The sequence below is a fragment of the Neomonachus schauinslandi genome, chromosome 1, assembly GCF_002201575.2.
Source record: "Neomonachus schauinslandi chromosome 1, ASM220157v2, whole genome shotgun sequence".
Taxonomy (NCBI): domain Eukaryota; kingdom Metazoa; phylum Chordata; class Mammalia; order Carnivora; family Phocidae; genus Neomonachus; species Neomonachus schauinslandi.
The window spans coordinates 126,361,149-126,376,681 of record NC_058403.1 but is presented as its reverse complement, the minus strand read 5'-3'; the positions used below and the strand labels follow the sequence as shown (position 1 = coordinate 126,376,681).

The window sequence follows — 15,533 nt, the reverse complement described above, 5'->3', positions numbered from 1 at the left end:
CCGAAGGCAGACGCTTAATGACTGAGCCACCCAGGCGCCCCAAGTGATATCAAGTCTTGAACTACAACTGCTGTTAAACTAGGGAAAATCCTGTGCTACTGTATCTCAATTTTTCTTTCTTTTTTTTCAACTTTTCCTTTAAAATATGTCATAGTACTAAACACTCAATCTAAACAACTCGTTGAACAGATAAGACACCAAAACACAGAGAAATCCAAATTATTTACTTAAAGACATATAGCAACTCAGTCTTGTAACTGAGTCTACAACTTTGACCTCCTAATGTGAGCTAGTATTTACTCAGTGCAGTTTTTTTACTGGTACCATTTGACCCAACATTGGGGATTCTTGGGAAGTGTTTATAGAAAATTAAAATGCCACTTATATTAAGATAAAACTTATTAATATCTTTATCAAGTGTTTAGTTATAGCAACTCTGTATGATTTTTTTAAAGCCCGGATTCATTATGGTAGTCCCACGTACTCCCTCCAGTACCCCTAGCTCAAATTTCCAGAGACCCCCGTCTCTTGGTACTTTCTGGCAGTAGCAGAAGTACTGCTGGTATTCAGTTACCCGTTTGCCCTCTACTTGCACTTGTACATCTATTTTTTAGTGCTGTTAGTGTCCACTGATAGTTCTCTGCTCTGCTCCTTGAGTTCTCAAGTAGTCTTCAGGGAATGCTTCATGTTCTGAAACTAACCCAGAGCATAGCTATTTTTCTTTTTTATTTTGTCATTTTTAACAAAGAAGTCCACTCAGGAAGATTCCTGCATAAGAAACAGTTTTACCTATAACCATGACAGCATAGCTTCAGGCATCTTTGGGCCTTTTCTGAATAAGTTTTGATCAATTCTCAGTGTTTTACTATCTCTGCATTAAGTTCATTTTGAACTAATTTTCAAATCTTTCAAATGAACTAATTTTTGTATCTGTTGCGTCTGGTAGACAAGCTTACTAAATCCCACAAATTTTTATTTTATAACTTATAAGAAACTATAACTTCAGCACATGAAATACATAAACTTAAGGTAAATGATGTTATTACAAGTTATTTTTTATAATCCAGTAACAAAAACATTTTATTTTTTTAGCTACTGCTGACCTTTGACCCTATCCTTGTTGAGAAGGTTGCGATTTTGTTATGCCATATCATGCAAGATAACCCACAGTTACCTCGTCTTTATCTTAGTGGAGTATTTTTCTTTATCATGATGTATACAGGTTCCAATGTGCTTCCTGTTGCTCGGTAAGAACTTTAATGGTAATCTTAAAGCTATAATTTGAAATGTACAGGGATAAATATTTTTTTAATTGATTATTTTTTTGAGTATATCATTGCTTTTGTTAAGTTTTTCATTATAAAAGCTGTTTATATGTCTGAAAATTTGGAAATTAGAATGGGTAAAAAATAACTCAGAATCACACCACTTTACCACATCTAATCGAAGATTTTTTCACCATCTTTTAAAATACAATTCAAATATATGTATTTAAGTATACTCATATTGCACATACAGTTTTACATTTTGCTTTTTCTTCAAATTGGGTATTTTTTCATATTATTAATATGACCATAATTTAAAAATCTTCCTAATTCATTTAATTTCTTGCCTTAATTAGAAATAAAACAGTTTGGAAATATGTATTTACAAGTTGCCTTTTGTGGCTTTTATTTATCTATAAAAAAATCTGATCTTTAGAAACCTAAGGTTACTAAATTTAAATCCTTTCCTATGTCTGACAAGTCATTTTTTTCCCTAGATTTTTGAAGTACACGCATACCAAACAGGCTTTCAAGTCAGAGGAGGTAAGCCAGATTAATCCTCTGAATGTATAACTTAACACTGGATAAGCTGTCTTGGCACTTAAGTTTCCTGAGCTGTGTATGTTTACTAGATTGTAAGCACTTGAGGGCAGGTACTGTTTTACTCATTTTTCACATTCCTTGTGGTACCTTGTACATAGAAAGTCTTAAGCTAATATTTTTTAATGAAAATAAATGTTGCCCATTGGATTTAGAATTGAAATTTCAGATGTGAATTATAACTTGACACTGCTGTGAATATAACTTGTTCCTTTTTGTAAAATTTAATAATTTTCATAAATATTTGAGTATATACCTGAATCTCATATAATCAGCTAAAATTCAGTTAAGACTTCAGCCTTCTTTTTGTTCAGATCACAAGGTGGCAGAAGTGCTAAGTTTCTTTTTTGAAGCTACTTAATTTTTCAGATGCTCTCAAGTGTCTTTCCATTTTACTGGGGAAGAAAAATAGGAATCCAAAAAAGATAAGACTCATCCAGATAGCTTTGACAACCTGAAACCTTATACCTACATTTTATAGAAGTATTTATTGTCAAAACATAACTGAAAGATGTTTCCAATTTTGTTAGGATTTTCATGGAACATTGATTTTTCAGATTTTATTGAGAGCAGAAGAATAAACCAAAACCAGACCACTGTTGAGACTAATCAAGGAATGTTTATGCCACCTTGACAGTGGACACTAGATCAAACTGCATGTTTTCTTAGACAAGCCAGTGAAGCCCTGGAAAATAATCTAATGATATTAAAGTGATGCCTATGGCAGCATAATTTCTACAGTTCTATACAAATAGAAAATGAGAATATAAAAAAAGTTTTTAAAAAATTACTTCTAATGCTACCTCCGTAGCATAGCATTAGACATTTTCTAGCATTCTTTTTTCCCTTTTTTTGCACAGTTATGCATATGTAATCTTTCTTTCAAATTTTTATAACATGAGAAATGATAATGTCATTTCACCTAACAATATTTTGGTTAATTAGGGCAAAACTGTGTTTGTAACAGAACCCTGGATGCAGGAATTACCAAATAATAGTATTCTATAAGAACAGAGCAAGCATTTCTTCATCCCAAAATTTAACGGATAGTGAATTTATGCCTTTTATTAGCGAAAAGCCTGGAAGTATTCATCATCTAATTTGTCTTGGCACTAGGTAGTAAAACCATGTCTGGGTTTTTTCTTCTGTTTCTTTGTCAGATCCTAGAGAAATAAAACATTCTCAATTTGCCTAGAAAGAAAAATGAAAAGTATTTATAGTCCTTAGGATTTTATTTCTATCAGGTAAAGAAATGAGTTTTAAAATTTAGTATGATAAAGTATGGTCATTATCCTGATTCCATTTGGCCAGCCAGAGAATATGAAGTCCTTGAAATAGTTCATTATAATTACTTTGAATAGATATTCTCCAACTAAATAGCCACACTTCATGAGGACAGGCTTTTTAAGATGTTGATTTTCTGGACTTACTTGTTTTTGAAAACAGAAGCAGGTATAGGTGAAAATTGCAACCGACGACATAACACAATAATTGATGTAAATCGTTGTGGAATCTCTCCTTGTGTTGTCCTTTCCTATTACACATGGTTCAAAGCCAGTTGTCCTAAATAATGTCGGGAGCACCTGACACCTGAGGAGCCTCAGTCTGCTGGAGGCCCAGCGAGTGTTAATTCTATCTTAGGAGCTCATGCCAAAGCCAGTTAATACCAGACATCTTCCACTTCACATTTTGCCATGTTTCCATCTAAATTTCCAAAGCATAAAAGCAATTTGTTCCAGTTGTTTTCTTAAACTGTTCTCTAATCCTAATTCATTTATTAGAAAACTGAAAGATAACTTTAGTGTTTCTGTGTCTTGTTTTGTTTTAAAGACAAAAGGACAAGATATTTTTCAGAGAAGTATACTTGGGCACATCCTTCCAGAAGCAATGGTTTGTTACTTAGAAAATTATGAGCCTGAAAAGTTTTCTGAGATTTTTCTAGGAGAATTTGATACTCCAGAAGCAATCTGGAGCAGTGAAATGAGGTAAATAGTCCATTGATCGTTTGCATTTTATACTCAGAACCTGTGCATCTTGCCATCTGGTTTGACTTCTGTTAAAAGAACTGCTTTCACATAGTTACATGATCTAAGCTACAGTCATTGGTGCCAAATCAGGTGACGAGTTTGACAGGGCTGTAAGCTTTTTTCTGTTCTTACATGATTTGACAAAGTTACTGTTTCCTTAATAGAGCTTAATGTAAGGGTAGAGCCTGTTAACCACTGATGATTCTTAAATCAATCTATAGAGCTGGTAGAATTTTAGGCAGTATATACAAGGAATATATAGAGATAAAATCAAGACACACTTCCTTGGTATTTGGAAATAGAACTGTACTCCACTAATTAAAAACTGTGACCACGTAGAATGGATCACACCAGAGATACCCCAAATCATTTTAGAATGAGACCCCCTAGTCAGCACATTTTGACCTTAATGTGGAAGTTAGCATTCCTAAAGAATGTCCTTTAAGAGGAAACGCCTGTGAAAACAAGAAAAACTAGAGCCACAGAAGCAGATGTCAGCATCCAGACAGGCTCTGGAAAAGAGTGCACACTTCATAGATCTAATGTCAAGACCACCACTTCTGTGGCGAACCCCTCAGTCCTCTTAGCTGGATGGCAGTTGATCTTCCTAGCCAGTTATTCACTCCCTTAGCTGAGTTCACACTCACAGTTCCATTTGCTGGTTATCATTTGGCTTGTCTCCTTAGGTTGACCTGTAGACTTGGCATGTCCTAGCCACCAACTTGAATATATTCTGTATGACAGTCATGTTTTTCACTGGAACAAATGTATAGGAATATGAAAGGGCTTACAACACAATTTTTCTATCTAATATTTTTCTCCTCTGATTGGTTAATATGAGTCCCTATCTAAAAGATATAGCCATCTGTATACTAGTCAAATCAAGTTTTTGCTGAACTGAGGGCCAGACCCCAGATTGTTAAATAAATTATCATGTGGTGGGCTTCTTTGGGGGTACTAGGAAACCTAGTCCCCTGTTTATGCCCTCATGCATTGCATGAGGTATGCAGATGCCATACCATTTGACCTTCTAATGACTGATTTTTGAAAGGACTGGGAATATCAGCCTTTTGTTCTGTAGTTGTCTTTATAGATAAGTACTACAAATAAGTTTATGTCTATTGAGGATTTTTACACAATTAACTTTAGAATGCCCTCAGTAACATAAACACTCAATTTTAGGCCAATAGTTGAATTACTCTAAAGAAGATCCATGTAATTATCTTGTGTGACTACCTGTCTTAAAACCTTTTTTTTTTTTTTTTTAACTGAAATAATCCCTTCATAATTCTTGGAGATTTTTGTAATTGTAGGCGCCTCATGATAGAGAAGATTGCTGCCCATCTTGCTGATTTCACACCACGTCTTCAGAGTAACACAAGAGCACTTTATCAGTATTGTCCCATCCCAGTAATCAACTATCCACAACTAGAAAATGAACTATTTTGTAATATTTATTACCTCAAACAACTTTGTGATACACTCCGGTTTCCTGATTGGCCCATTAAAGATCCGGTAAGCCAGTAGATTATTTTGTGCCTTCTCAAACTGTAGAAATAGCCTCTAAGCACTTCTGGATATTTCTTCCTCCTCTTATAAGGATAGTAGCTTCCTTAAGTGTTCCTTCTTGCTTAAACACTATGTAACTTTGAGTATAGTTCAATATATTTGGGTAAATCTCAAACTGAAAGGTAACTTTTTTTTTTTTAAAGATTTTATTTATTTATTTGACAGAGAGAGAAAGAGAGAGCACAAGCAGGGGGAGCAGCAGAGGGAGAGGGAGAGGCAGACTCCCTGCTAAGCAAGGAGCCCAATGCGGGGCTCAATCCCAGGACCCTGGGATCATGACCTGAGCCAAAGGCAGTTGCTTAACCAACTGAGGCACCCAGGCACCCTGAAAGATAACTTTTTGAGGAATTATTAAGAACTTTACAATCTTGATTTTTTTGACAAATATAAACATAATTTTATATATAATAATTATATACTATAATAGCTTGGTGGAAACTTGTCTTTATAGCATATTGAGTAAGCTCACAGATACTGGAGTTAGGCAGTCTGGGATTGAGTCTCAGCTGGGCCATTAATAGGTCTGTTTAACATTGCCTGATTTCTCTAGGCCTCAGTTATGGTAATAGTACTACTACTACTAACAGCAACTATCTCATGTGGTTGGGAAAATTGAGAACTCATATTAAAAAATAGCGTAATTCCTGGCACACATAGGAGGCACTAAGTGAGACCTGCTCGTTTATATAGCAGTGCCCTTAGGAACTCTCCAACTTGAGCCCCTGAATGTCTACTGGAAGCCTGGAAAGGCCTGGGTGCCCATGTTGGCTTGTTACTGTAGCAGAGGTTATACCATCATCCTTACCATCAAAAAGATTTCAGAACAGTTCCATTTGTACCAGTAGACATTGCCTCTTTACCGTGACCAAATGAAGACAGGTATCTGTGCTACTTGGTGTGGATTCAGCATGAAGTAATAGAAGAGTATGGGCTCTTTAGTCAGACCTAGGTTTGAATCCAGTTGCATCACTTAAGTGGGAAACATGGAGCCATCTCTCAGAATCTGAATGGTTTCATGTATTATTGAAATTTTACAAAAGAATTAGGTCTGCTACAGTGCTAGAGTCTGTAAAGCACCTAGCTCCTTGGTGTAAAGGCATGCAGTAAATATTAGCTTTCTTCTGACCTGCTACTCAGACTCCCTTGTTTTTACTATCCCTTAGATTTGTTTGAATGCCAGCTTACTGGTAATTACATTAGATTACCTCGAGGAGCATGCCACCATATACTACTGCTTTCTTTCTTACTGCAGTGTATCTTCTACTAATTTAAAATTTTTCGGTACTTCACGAACACTTAACAATTAAAAATAAGACAAAAATTGGCAGAGAATAAATATTTCACATAAGAGGGTTGTCTGGGTGGCTCACTTGTTTAAGTGTCCGACTCTTGGTTTCGGTTCAGGTCATGATCTCAAGGTTGTCAGATCAAGCCTTGCATCAGGCTCTGTGCTAGGCGTGTAGCCTGCTTAAGATTCTCTCCCTCTCTCCTCCCTCTGCCCCTCCACCCCCTCTAAAAAAATCACATGAGAGGGATGTAGCCCTATAGTAGGTACCTTGCCATCTATTTAGCAGTGCTAAGAAGGTGATTTTGATTATTTGTATTTCAGAGAATTGTAATCATTGAATAGCCTAGAAATGTCATTTTAAATATATATAACACAAGAATTCTGTAACTTAAAAATTACATTCTGAAATAGTTTTGCATTAAGAGTTATAAATTTTATTTATTTAATTTATTTTTTTTATGTTACGTTAATCACCATACATTACATCATTAGTTTTTGATGTAGTGTTTCATGATTCATTGTTTGTGCATAACACCCAGTGCTCCATGCAGAACATGCCCTCTTTAATACCCATCACCAGGCTAACCCATCCCCCCACCCCCCTCCCCTCTAGAACCCTCAGTTTGTTTCCCAGAGTCCATAGTCTCTCATGGTTCGTCTCCCCCTAAGAGCTATAAATTTTAATCCTCTGTCTTTAAGGTTAAGCTTCTAAAAGATACACTTGATGCCTGGAAGAAGGAAGTAGAAAAGAAGCCACCTACAATGTCAATAGATGATGCTTATGAAGTGCTTAATCTCCCTCAAGGACAGGGGCCGTGAGTTATTTTCAGTATTACAGTAGTAAATTTCTGCCTTGTCTTAGAATATTAATATCAAAGGCGAAATTCTTAAACCAACACTTTATAAATTTTTTGCCTATTCTTTGATATATACACCTATGGGGATAGCCATATGGAACTATATCCGTGTGATTATCACTTACTGCAAATTTATTAGCAGAATTAACATTTTTCTCTCCTTGCTGGTATAGTCTTTGCTCTCTATTAATTGAAATAATGGATGCGAAACACTTGGCACTATATCTGACACATGGTGGTTACTCACATATTCATCTTCCCCCTTCCTCTTACGGTTTGTGTTATACATGAGGAAGAGATCTGGTAGCAGTATCTTTAGGACACTAAGTGACAGATGGGTAAGAATGTAGATTTACTTCATTAATTTATTAGAGACGTTTTTATAGTAGAATACATAATATGAGAGAAGAATGGTTTAAAGGACGTTTTCTTAAGTATAGACTGAATTTTTATGTTTTTGGCAAGGCTGATAGTTAAATTACTTAAAATTACAGAGTTTGAAGTATTTTGAAAAATTAGTTTGAAAAAAATATCTTAGTTCTTCAAATATGGTTTTGTAATTTGAAGTGATAACTTTCCATAGGGAACATTGAAGTTTTATCTTTCAGATGTAAAGATAACATATGAAGAATTTCTTGACTCTTGCTGGGTTTAATTTGATGCCTAATTTATGATCATATACATTAAGAGTAAAGTTCTTACAGTATTGTTTTAAATAACGATGTAAAATTTTTTCTTGCATCCTACTCTGTTAAAAATAATTTTTCTATTCAACAGGCATGATGAGAGCAAGATCAGAAAAGCTTACTTCAGACTTGCACAAAAGTACCACCCTGATAAGAATCCAGAAGGGAGGGTATGTACTGCCTTTGGAATTAAGACTTTTGGATTGACTTCCTTTTGCTCTATTACTGTTGTAGGTGGAAAAAAGATATACTCACTCCCTCTGCTAGTATCTGCCTCATAATATAATGCCCAGTGTATGTCAAATTAACTTTTAGCCCACATGCCCATGGTTTCTGCACGAATGGTCCTCCCTCAGTTTACCAAAAGGACTGTCCTTGTGACTAGTAACTTCTGGATATTTTCTCCTGTCTGAGAATTAACTCTAATGGACAGTTACATGAATAATTGAACATTAGGAATGTGCGTGAACGTAATTCATTTGTAGGTGATGTTATTGCCATCCAAATTGCTTTGGGTAATTTTTTTTTTCTAACTACATCCAACTTCATATTGTTCTAACTGAAAATTTCAAGTAGAAATTTGGATCAGACTTAAAGTTATCAGGTGTCAGTGTTTCTTGATCCTGCCTCTTGCAGCTTCCTACTAAAATACCAAGAAAGATTCATAAAAGATGAAATCACACAGTTAACTTCTATAACTAAGACTGGTGGTTTATTGCTAGAAACTTGGAGTAATTTCCACTGATTTCAAGGCTAATGTTTTTTTTATTAGGGATAGACAGTATTCCTACTTGGAAAGACTTGGTATTGAAAAGATATTGCTTTTATATGTTTAAGACATTTTTAATCAAAAGCTCTGGATTTTTTGAGAAATGTATAGCAATTCAGATTCATCTGGGAGAGAAAACAAAATAGGAAGAAATATTTGAAATCAGTATTAAAGTGCTAGACTTAACCTATGAGATGTTAAAATACTCTCTAAAGCTATAATAGTAAAACAGTATGACCCTGACACAAGAATCAACATGTAGCTCAAGGAACATAATACAGTGTTGTAACACTTAAAGAGCATGGATTTAGGAGTCAGACCTGCATGTAAGTCTTAGCCCATCACACAAGTTATTTAACATTATCTAAAAAATGAGGATATAACTGTACACACCTCATATGGCTGTTTGGAGGATTTAATGAGATAGTGTTTGTAAAGCATATTCAGTACAATGCCTACTGTAGTACTCAGTAAATAGTGGCTCTTCTGTTATTTTTATAATAGCTCACAAACTGTCTTTGGTGTGTATGAGTTCAGTGTGGGTATAAACCCAGTGAAGAAGAATTTTTTAGTAATGGTATTAAGATCAATAAAAAGCTATTTGTGGGGAAGAGAAAAAGTCTCACCTTCCAAGTATACCAGCTAGATTACAATTGGAATGAATTCCTTAATGTAAAAAAAACAAAAACAAAATAATAACTAAAGAAGTTACTGGTAAAATACAAACCAGCTGTGTTCTGTTGAAGTTGTGGTTTGAGATGTGCCAAACTAAAAGTTAATTATCTTTGGTCATACACAGGATATGTTTGAAAAAGTAAATAAAGCGTATGAATTTTTATGTACCAAATCAGCAAAAATAGTTGATGGACCAGATCCAGAGAATATAATTTTAATTCTGAAAACGCAGAGCATCCTCTTCAACCGTCATAAAGAAGGTAAGGCATATGTTATTCTCAAATTTTCGTTTACCTTCCAGCTAATTCTACCAGGTTACTTGTTTTTATAGCATATTTTAATAGATTTAGAGTTATTGTTGCAAAAGACTCTTAGAATTGCATTTTAGATATAGTAAAAGAGTAGTTTTCTGTCAGAAGGCCCAAAATGTTGTTTGTATTATACTTTCTACTTCTTACCTACAGTTTTCAATATTTTGCATTTCCAGTGAATTTTCGTTATTCCTTCCTGAAGGACATTTGTGTTCTGTGGAGGTTTTTTTGTGTTTAGCTATTTAGCAGCAAACATTAAATGAGATCTATAATGGATCTGGAATTTAAGGATCATTTCACATTGTTCTTAAATCACATGTAAAAGTCTGTGCCTGTTACAACTTTAGAAGCTTCTAAAGGATGGTCTGTCTTTAAAAAGCAATAGAAACTTTTCACATGATCATATGCTTCTTTCATAATTCTCATTTCCTGTGATAGCTCTCAAAACTCTCTGATCCTGGGGCACCTGGGTGACTCAGTCACTTAAGTGTCTGCCTTCGGCTCAGGTCATGATCCCAGTGTCCTGGGATCAAGCCCCACATTGGGCTCCATGCTCAGTGGGGAGCCTGCTTCTCCCTATCCCTTTGCCGCTGCCCTTGCTCATGCTCTCTCTTTCTCTCTCAGTCAAATAAATAAAATCTTAAAAAAACAAAAAAACCCACCAAACCTCTCTGATCCTGTGGGACAGTTTGAAAAGCACTGTTGTAGAAGAAATAGGTCTGATTTTGGAGTACAGGGTTATTGGGAATTTCCAGCATGTTTGCAGGGCCATTTCCAGTAACAACAGCACCTTTTGTAGGTGCTGTTGTTAGGTTCAAGACAGCCGGTATCCTTTGGCGTGGGAACTGAACTTGGCTTGAAGCACCGTGTGGGAGACCCATTTGCTCCGTAGGATGGTGATGGCAGAGAAGGAAGAGAGGACAGTGGGGATTTGAGATAAGCAGGACTTTTGGGTAATTAAAGACAAGAGGACAGCATGGGGATCTAGCAATTTGAGAGCAGTGATTAATTGATCATTTTTGCATGAGTTGAACAGAACACATTTGTAAAGCATTTAGCTATATGGCATTTACCACTAATCAGAATGAGTTCAAAGAAGTCTTTTTCAAAACTGTTGGTTATGTTTTAATGGCTAATAACTATATGAGAGTGGCAGTTGTGCCTCATCATTGGTTTGTTATCAAGGTCATAATGTTTTTTCAGGCCGTGTCTCCCACTTATCCCAAAGGGGATTTATACCCAGTAAGTTCTGGAATGGGGTCCTGATCTGTCTGTGCTGTGATGAAGTGAAAAGTTAGAAAGATCCCATGGACAACATAGAAAATAGATATTTTGTGAAGGATCAAAACCACTACACACTTCAGTTAATCTATCAGAAAATATTTTATTTTTGGGGCACCTGGGTGGCTCAGTTGGTTGGGCAACTGCCTTCAGCTCAGGCCACAATCCTGGAGTCCCGGGATCGAGTTCCGCATCAGGGGCTCCCTGCTCAGCAGGGAGTCTGCTTCTCCCTCTGACCCTCCCCACTCTCGTGTGCTCTCTCTCTCTCAAATAAATAAATAAAATCTTTAAAAAAAAAAAGAAAATATTTTATTTTTGGTGGAAATATTTTGGAGAAATCAGCCAAACAAGTGTACTAGAAAAAGAAGGATCCAAGGGATTTATACCAGGTTTAATTTCTTTTTATGAACTAGAATTAGGAGACATTTAAGATGTTAAATATTTTGTCGTTTTCCTTAAAGGAACATAATTGAACATGGTGTCAGAATTAACTTAAAACCATGACAATCAGTTTTTGTTTTGTTTGCCATTTTCCTAACACTAACCTTTGATTATTTCAGATTTACAGCCTTATAAATATGCAGGCTACCCCATGCTGATTAGGACTATAACAATGGAAACTTCAGATGACCTCCTTTTCTCAAAAGAATCACCATTGTTGCCTGCTGCTACAGAGCTGGCTTTCCATACTGTCAACTGCTCGGCCCTCAATGCTGAAGAGCTCAGAAGGGAGAATGGAATTGAGGTAATATGGAATGACCTCTGTGCTACTCTTCAAGCTGGTTCAGGCACACTGTAGGACTTCTGGCAATAGGGAATTCACCAAGTACAAGTACAGTTGATAGAATTTCTTAACTTTAATTTATTCCAGCAAATAGCATATCATAGTCTCCATATTCTAGTGTCAAAATTAAAGGTGGAATGGAGCTTTATTTCATAATGTGAATTGGAGAGTATTGGATTCAAAATTGGTAAACTTGCTGCTTACAAAAGAGCTTATTGGGAATGTTTAAAAAGAAGCTTCTAGGGAATCCTTTATTTGTTTAACAAATGTTAATTGAGCAAAACACATTTATTTACCAAGTATCTATTATTAAAAGGTTTTTAATATGTTATTCCTACCAGAAAAGGCTTTTCAGACTTCAAGTCCAAATGGAGAATTAATGGCTGGCTCCTTTCTCTGCAGGTGTTACAGGAGGCCTTTAGTCGCTGTGTGGCAGTCTTGAATCGTTCTAGTAAACCAGGTGATATGTCAGTACAGGTGAGGCCAACATGTATGGTTCTAAGAAGGTTACACTCGACTAGTAGTAGTTCAGACTTGAACATCTATGAGGATCACTTGCGGGGCTCATGAAAATGTGGGTGGCTGACCTCCACGCCCCCTGCTGCCCACAGTTTCGGATTCAGTGGTTCTGGGGTGGAGGACTGAGAATATGCTTTTCTGACAAATTTCCAAGTGATACTGATGCTATTGGTCTCTGTATCATGCTTTAAGAAGTTCTGCACTAAATCACTTGTGATCTAGTGGCTTAATTTTTTTTTTCTTGGAGTATAGTATAGTGAACCTTTCTATTCCCACCACCCCATTTCAGACATTTGTCATTTTGCCATTCTTGTTTCATTTCTCTCTGCCCCCTTCCCTGATTTCCTTCTTTACCTCTGTCCCCCCATCCCTAGTATTTTTTTTTCCAGTTGTATTGAGACATATTTGGCATGCATCATTGTATAAATTTAGGGCATATAGCTTGGTGCTTTGATTTACCTATATTGTGAAATGATTACCACAGGTTCAGCTAACATTCATCGGCTTATATAGATACAGTAATCCATCCCTATAGTGTTTTTTTTTTTTCCAGGTTTTATTTATTTATTTGACAGAGCATAAGCAGGGTGAGTGGCAGGCAGAGGCAGAGGGAGAGGGAGAGGCAGGCTTCCCACTGAGTAGGGAGCCCGATGTGGTGCTCGATCCCAAGACCCTGGGATCATGACCTGAATCGAAGGCAGACAGACACTTACCCGACTGAGCCACCCAGAAGATCCCTCCCCCCACCGTAGTGTTTTAATCGACTTATTTTCTTTCTATTAAGGTTATAAGTGAATTCTTTGATAGACAAATCCATCAGAAAAAAAAAGAAAATCTATCAAATTCATTGAGATTATTGTAGAATGCATCTTTTTATGTGATACTTTTTTTTTATGCCAGCAGATTTTAGAATTTAAAACAATCGAGTTCAGGCTTTTTAGTTTCATCCTCTATTTTGAAGTGCAGTACGTACATAGACTTGTAATTCTGCAATGTTAATAGGTTGGACAAAAATACCTTAATTCAGAGTTGGCAAACAATTTTTATAAAGGGCCAGAGAGTAAATATTTGAGACTTTCAGGTTATATGCAGTCTCTGTTGCCTATTTTTGGGGTTTTCTTTACAACCCTTTGAAGATGTAAAAACCATTCGTAGCTCCCTGGTCATACAAAAACAGGCCACGGTCAGTTTGGCCCATGCACTGCATGGCCATTTGGTTGCCAACCCTGCATCTATGGGAAGTCTTAACCAGAAATACTGACGATTCAGTAGAAATGTTCTTTTTAATTTTGGAGCATCATATATACCATTAAGCATTATTCATGAATCTCTGCTGATTTGATTTCTGCTGTCTTAAATAAGGAATGCGCATGGAACTCTTTTTTTGCTCTCTTGGGTTGTATGCAGGTATGTGGACACATAAGCAAATGCTATAGTGTGGCCGCTCAGTTTGAAGAATGCCGAGAGAAGATCACAGAAATGCCTGGCATCATCAAGGATCTCTGTCGGGTGCTATATTTTGGCAAGGTATAGTTCATTTTTAATGCTTTCTGGATGCAGTAAGCAATGAGTGTTCTTGTCAAGTAAGTAGCCAGTCCCCAATTTATAAATAAACTGTTTTCCCAAAATCATTTTTATGTGCATTATTTGGATCTCTAAAATCATTTTTCACAGAACCCTTGATGTAAATGGAGGCTTTTGTTCTTATGGTGGCCCATAAGGAATAAAACTAAAGTGATACATGTAAAGCGAAGCAGGTCTCATCTGAACATTTGAAGAGAGGGAGAGGAGAAATAAATGAGAGACTAGAGTAAATAAATTTAATGCAAGTAAAGGACCACGTGAAACCTGAAACAAGTCAAGCTCTGCCTGGTGGGAGGGGCTTTGGGGAGCTGAGAACTTAGCACTTCCTCCCAATCGAGTACTGCTGAGGACAGATAGCTGGGGGTTGATGGAAGAAGTGACTGGGAAGGAGAGAGATGCCTTAGATAACTGGACAAAGTGAGGTGCGTTGGAATAGAACAGGATTGGGGTGCTGATCCTGGACTGCGGTATTTAGAAATAAGGAATCTGATGAAAATCTGTCAACTATATTTACATGATGTCCTTAGAAGTATTTAATGAGAATACAAACTCTGATATAAGGAAGCAAATCCACACACCTGCACTAAAGATATTTCTGATACACTTAAGATCCTAGCATGTGAGTTGCTATTAATGCCTTATCACTATTTTTAAAAATTAAAGATACGAAAAATGAAGAAAACTGTATTCCCAAGTCTTTTAACACTAGCTTCAAAGATAATTCTGTGTGTCTTGTCACAGGGTCACTTTTAATTTTAGGCTTTAAAGAATATTGGATTCAGATTTAAATTGGAATTGAAAATAAAAGAGGAAGTAAACATCTTGCATAGTAAGATAGGTAGCTTGACATACATTCACAACCAGTTTCTCTTGGGAGTTTTTTTAAACCCTGTAATTAATTTCATTATTTTCAATTCTCTCAGAGTATCCCACGGGTTGCTGCTCTTGGAGTAGAATGTGTCAGTTCTTTTGCTGTGGATTTCTGGCTACAGACACACCTGTTTCAGGCTGGGATTTTGTGGCATCTGCTTGGTTATCTGTTTAATTATGACTACACACTAGAAGAGAGTGGCATTCAGAAAAGCGAGGAAACAAATCAGCAGGTAACTTTCACACTGCTTTAATCTTGAATTTGAACCCAAACCAGTGCCAAATTAATGCACAGCAGAGTTCCAGCTATCCAGAGCCCCAGACATGAACTGTTTTTCTAGCTAAGTTTATTGCTCTTTAAGCTCCAGAACTTTTTTTTTTAAAGATTTTATTTATTTGACAGAGAGAGAGCGCACGCGCACAAGCAGGCAGAGTAGCAGGCAGAGGG

The 15,533-nt window shown here is 36.3% G+C and overlaps 1 protein-coding gene across 1 annotated transcript in view; it reads left to right on the top strand.

Annotated features, from left to right (window-relative positions):
- The window catches only part of DNAJC13 (DnaJ heat shock protein family (Hsp40) member C13), a 122,487-nt gene that overhangs the window by 75,466 nt on the left and 31,488 nt on the right, over nucleotides 1–15,533 (top strand). Inside the window, exons 31-41 of the mRNA XM_044920445.1 lie at nucleotides 1,093–1,247; nucleotides 1,763–1,808; nucleotides 3,696–3,850; nucleotides 5,206–5,407; nucleotides 7,449–7,564; nucleotides 8,384–8,462; nucleotides 9,861–9,996; nucleotides 11,889–12,073; nucleotides 12,515–12,589; nucleotides 14,039–14,158; nucleotides 15,139–15,318. Coding sequence (XP_044776380.1) covers nucleotides 1,093–1,247; nucleotides 1,763–1,808; nucleotides 3,696–3,850; nucleotides 5,206–5,407; nucleotides 7,449–7,564; nucleotides 8,384–8,462; nucleotides 9,861–9,996; nucleotides 11,889–12,073; nucleotides 12,515–12,589; nucleotides 14,039–14,158; nucleotides 15,139–15,318 — 1,449 coding nt within the window. The remainder of the gene's footprint in view (nucleotides 1–1,092; nucleotides 1,248–1,762; nucleotides 1,809–3,695; nucleotides 3,851–5,205; nucleotides 5,408–7,448; nucleotides 7,565–8,383; nucleotides 8,463–9,860; nucleotides 9,997–11,888; nucleotides 12,074–12,514; nucleotides 12,590–14,038; nucleotides 14,159–15,138; nucleotides 15,319–15,533) is intronic.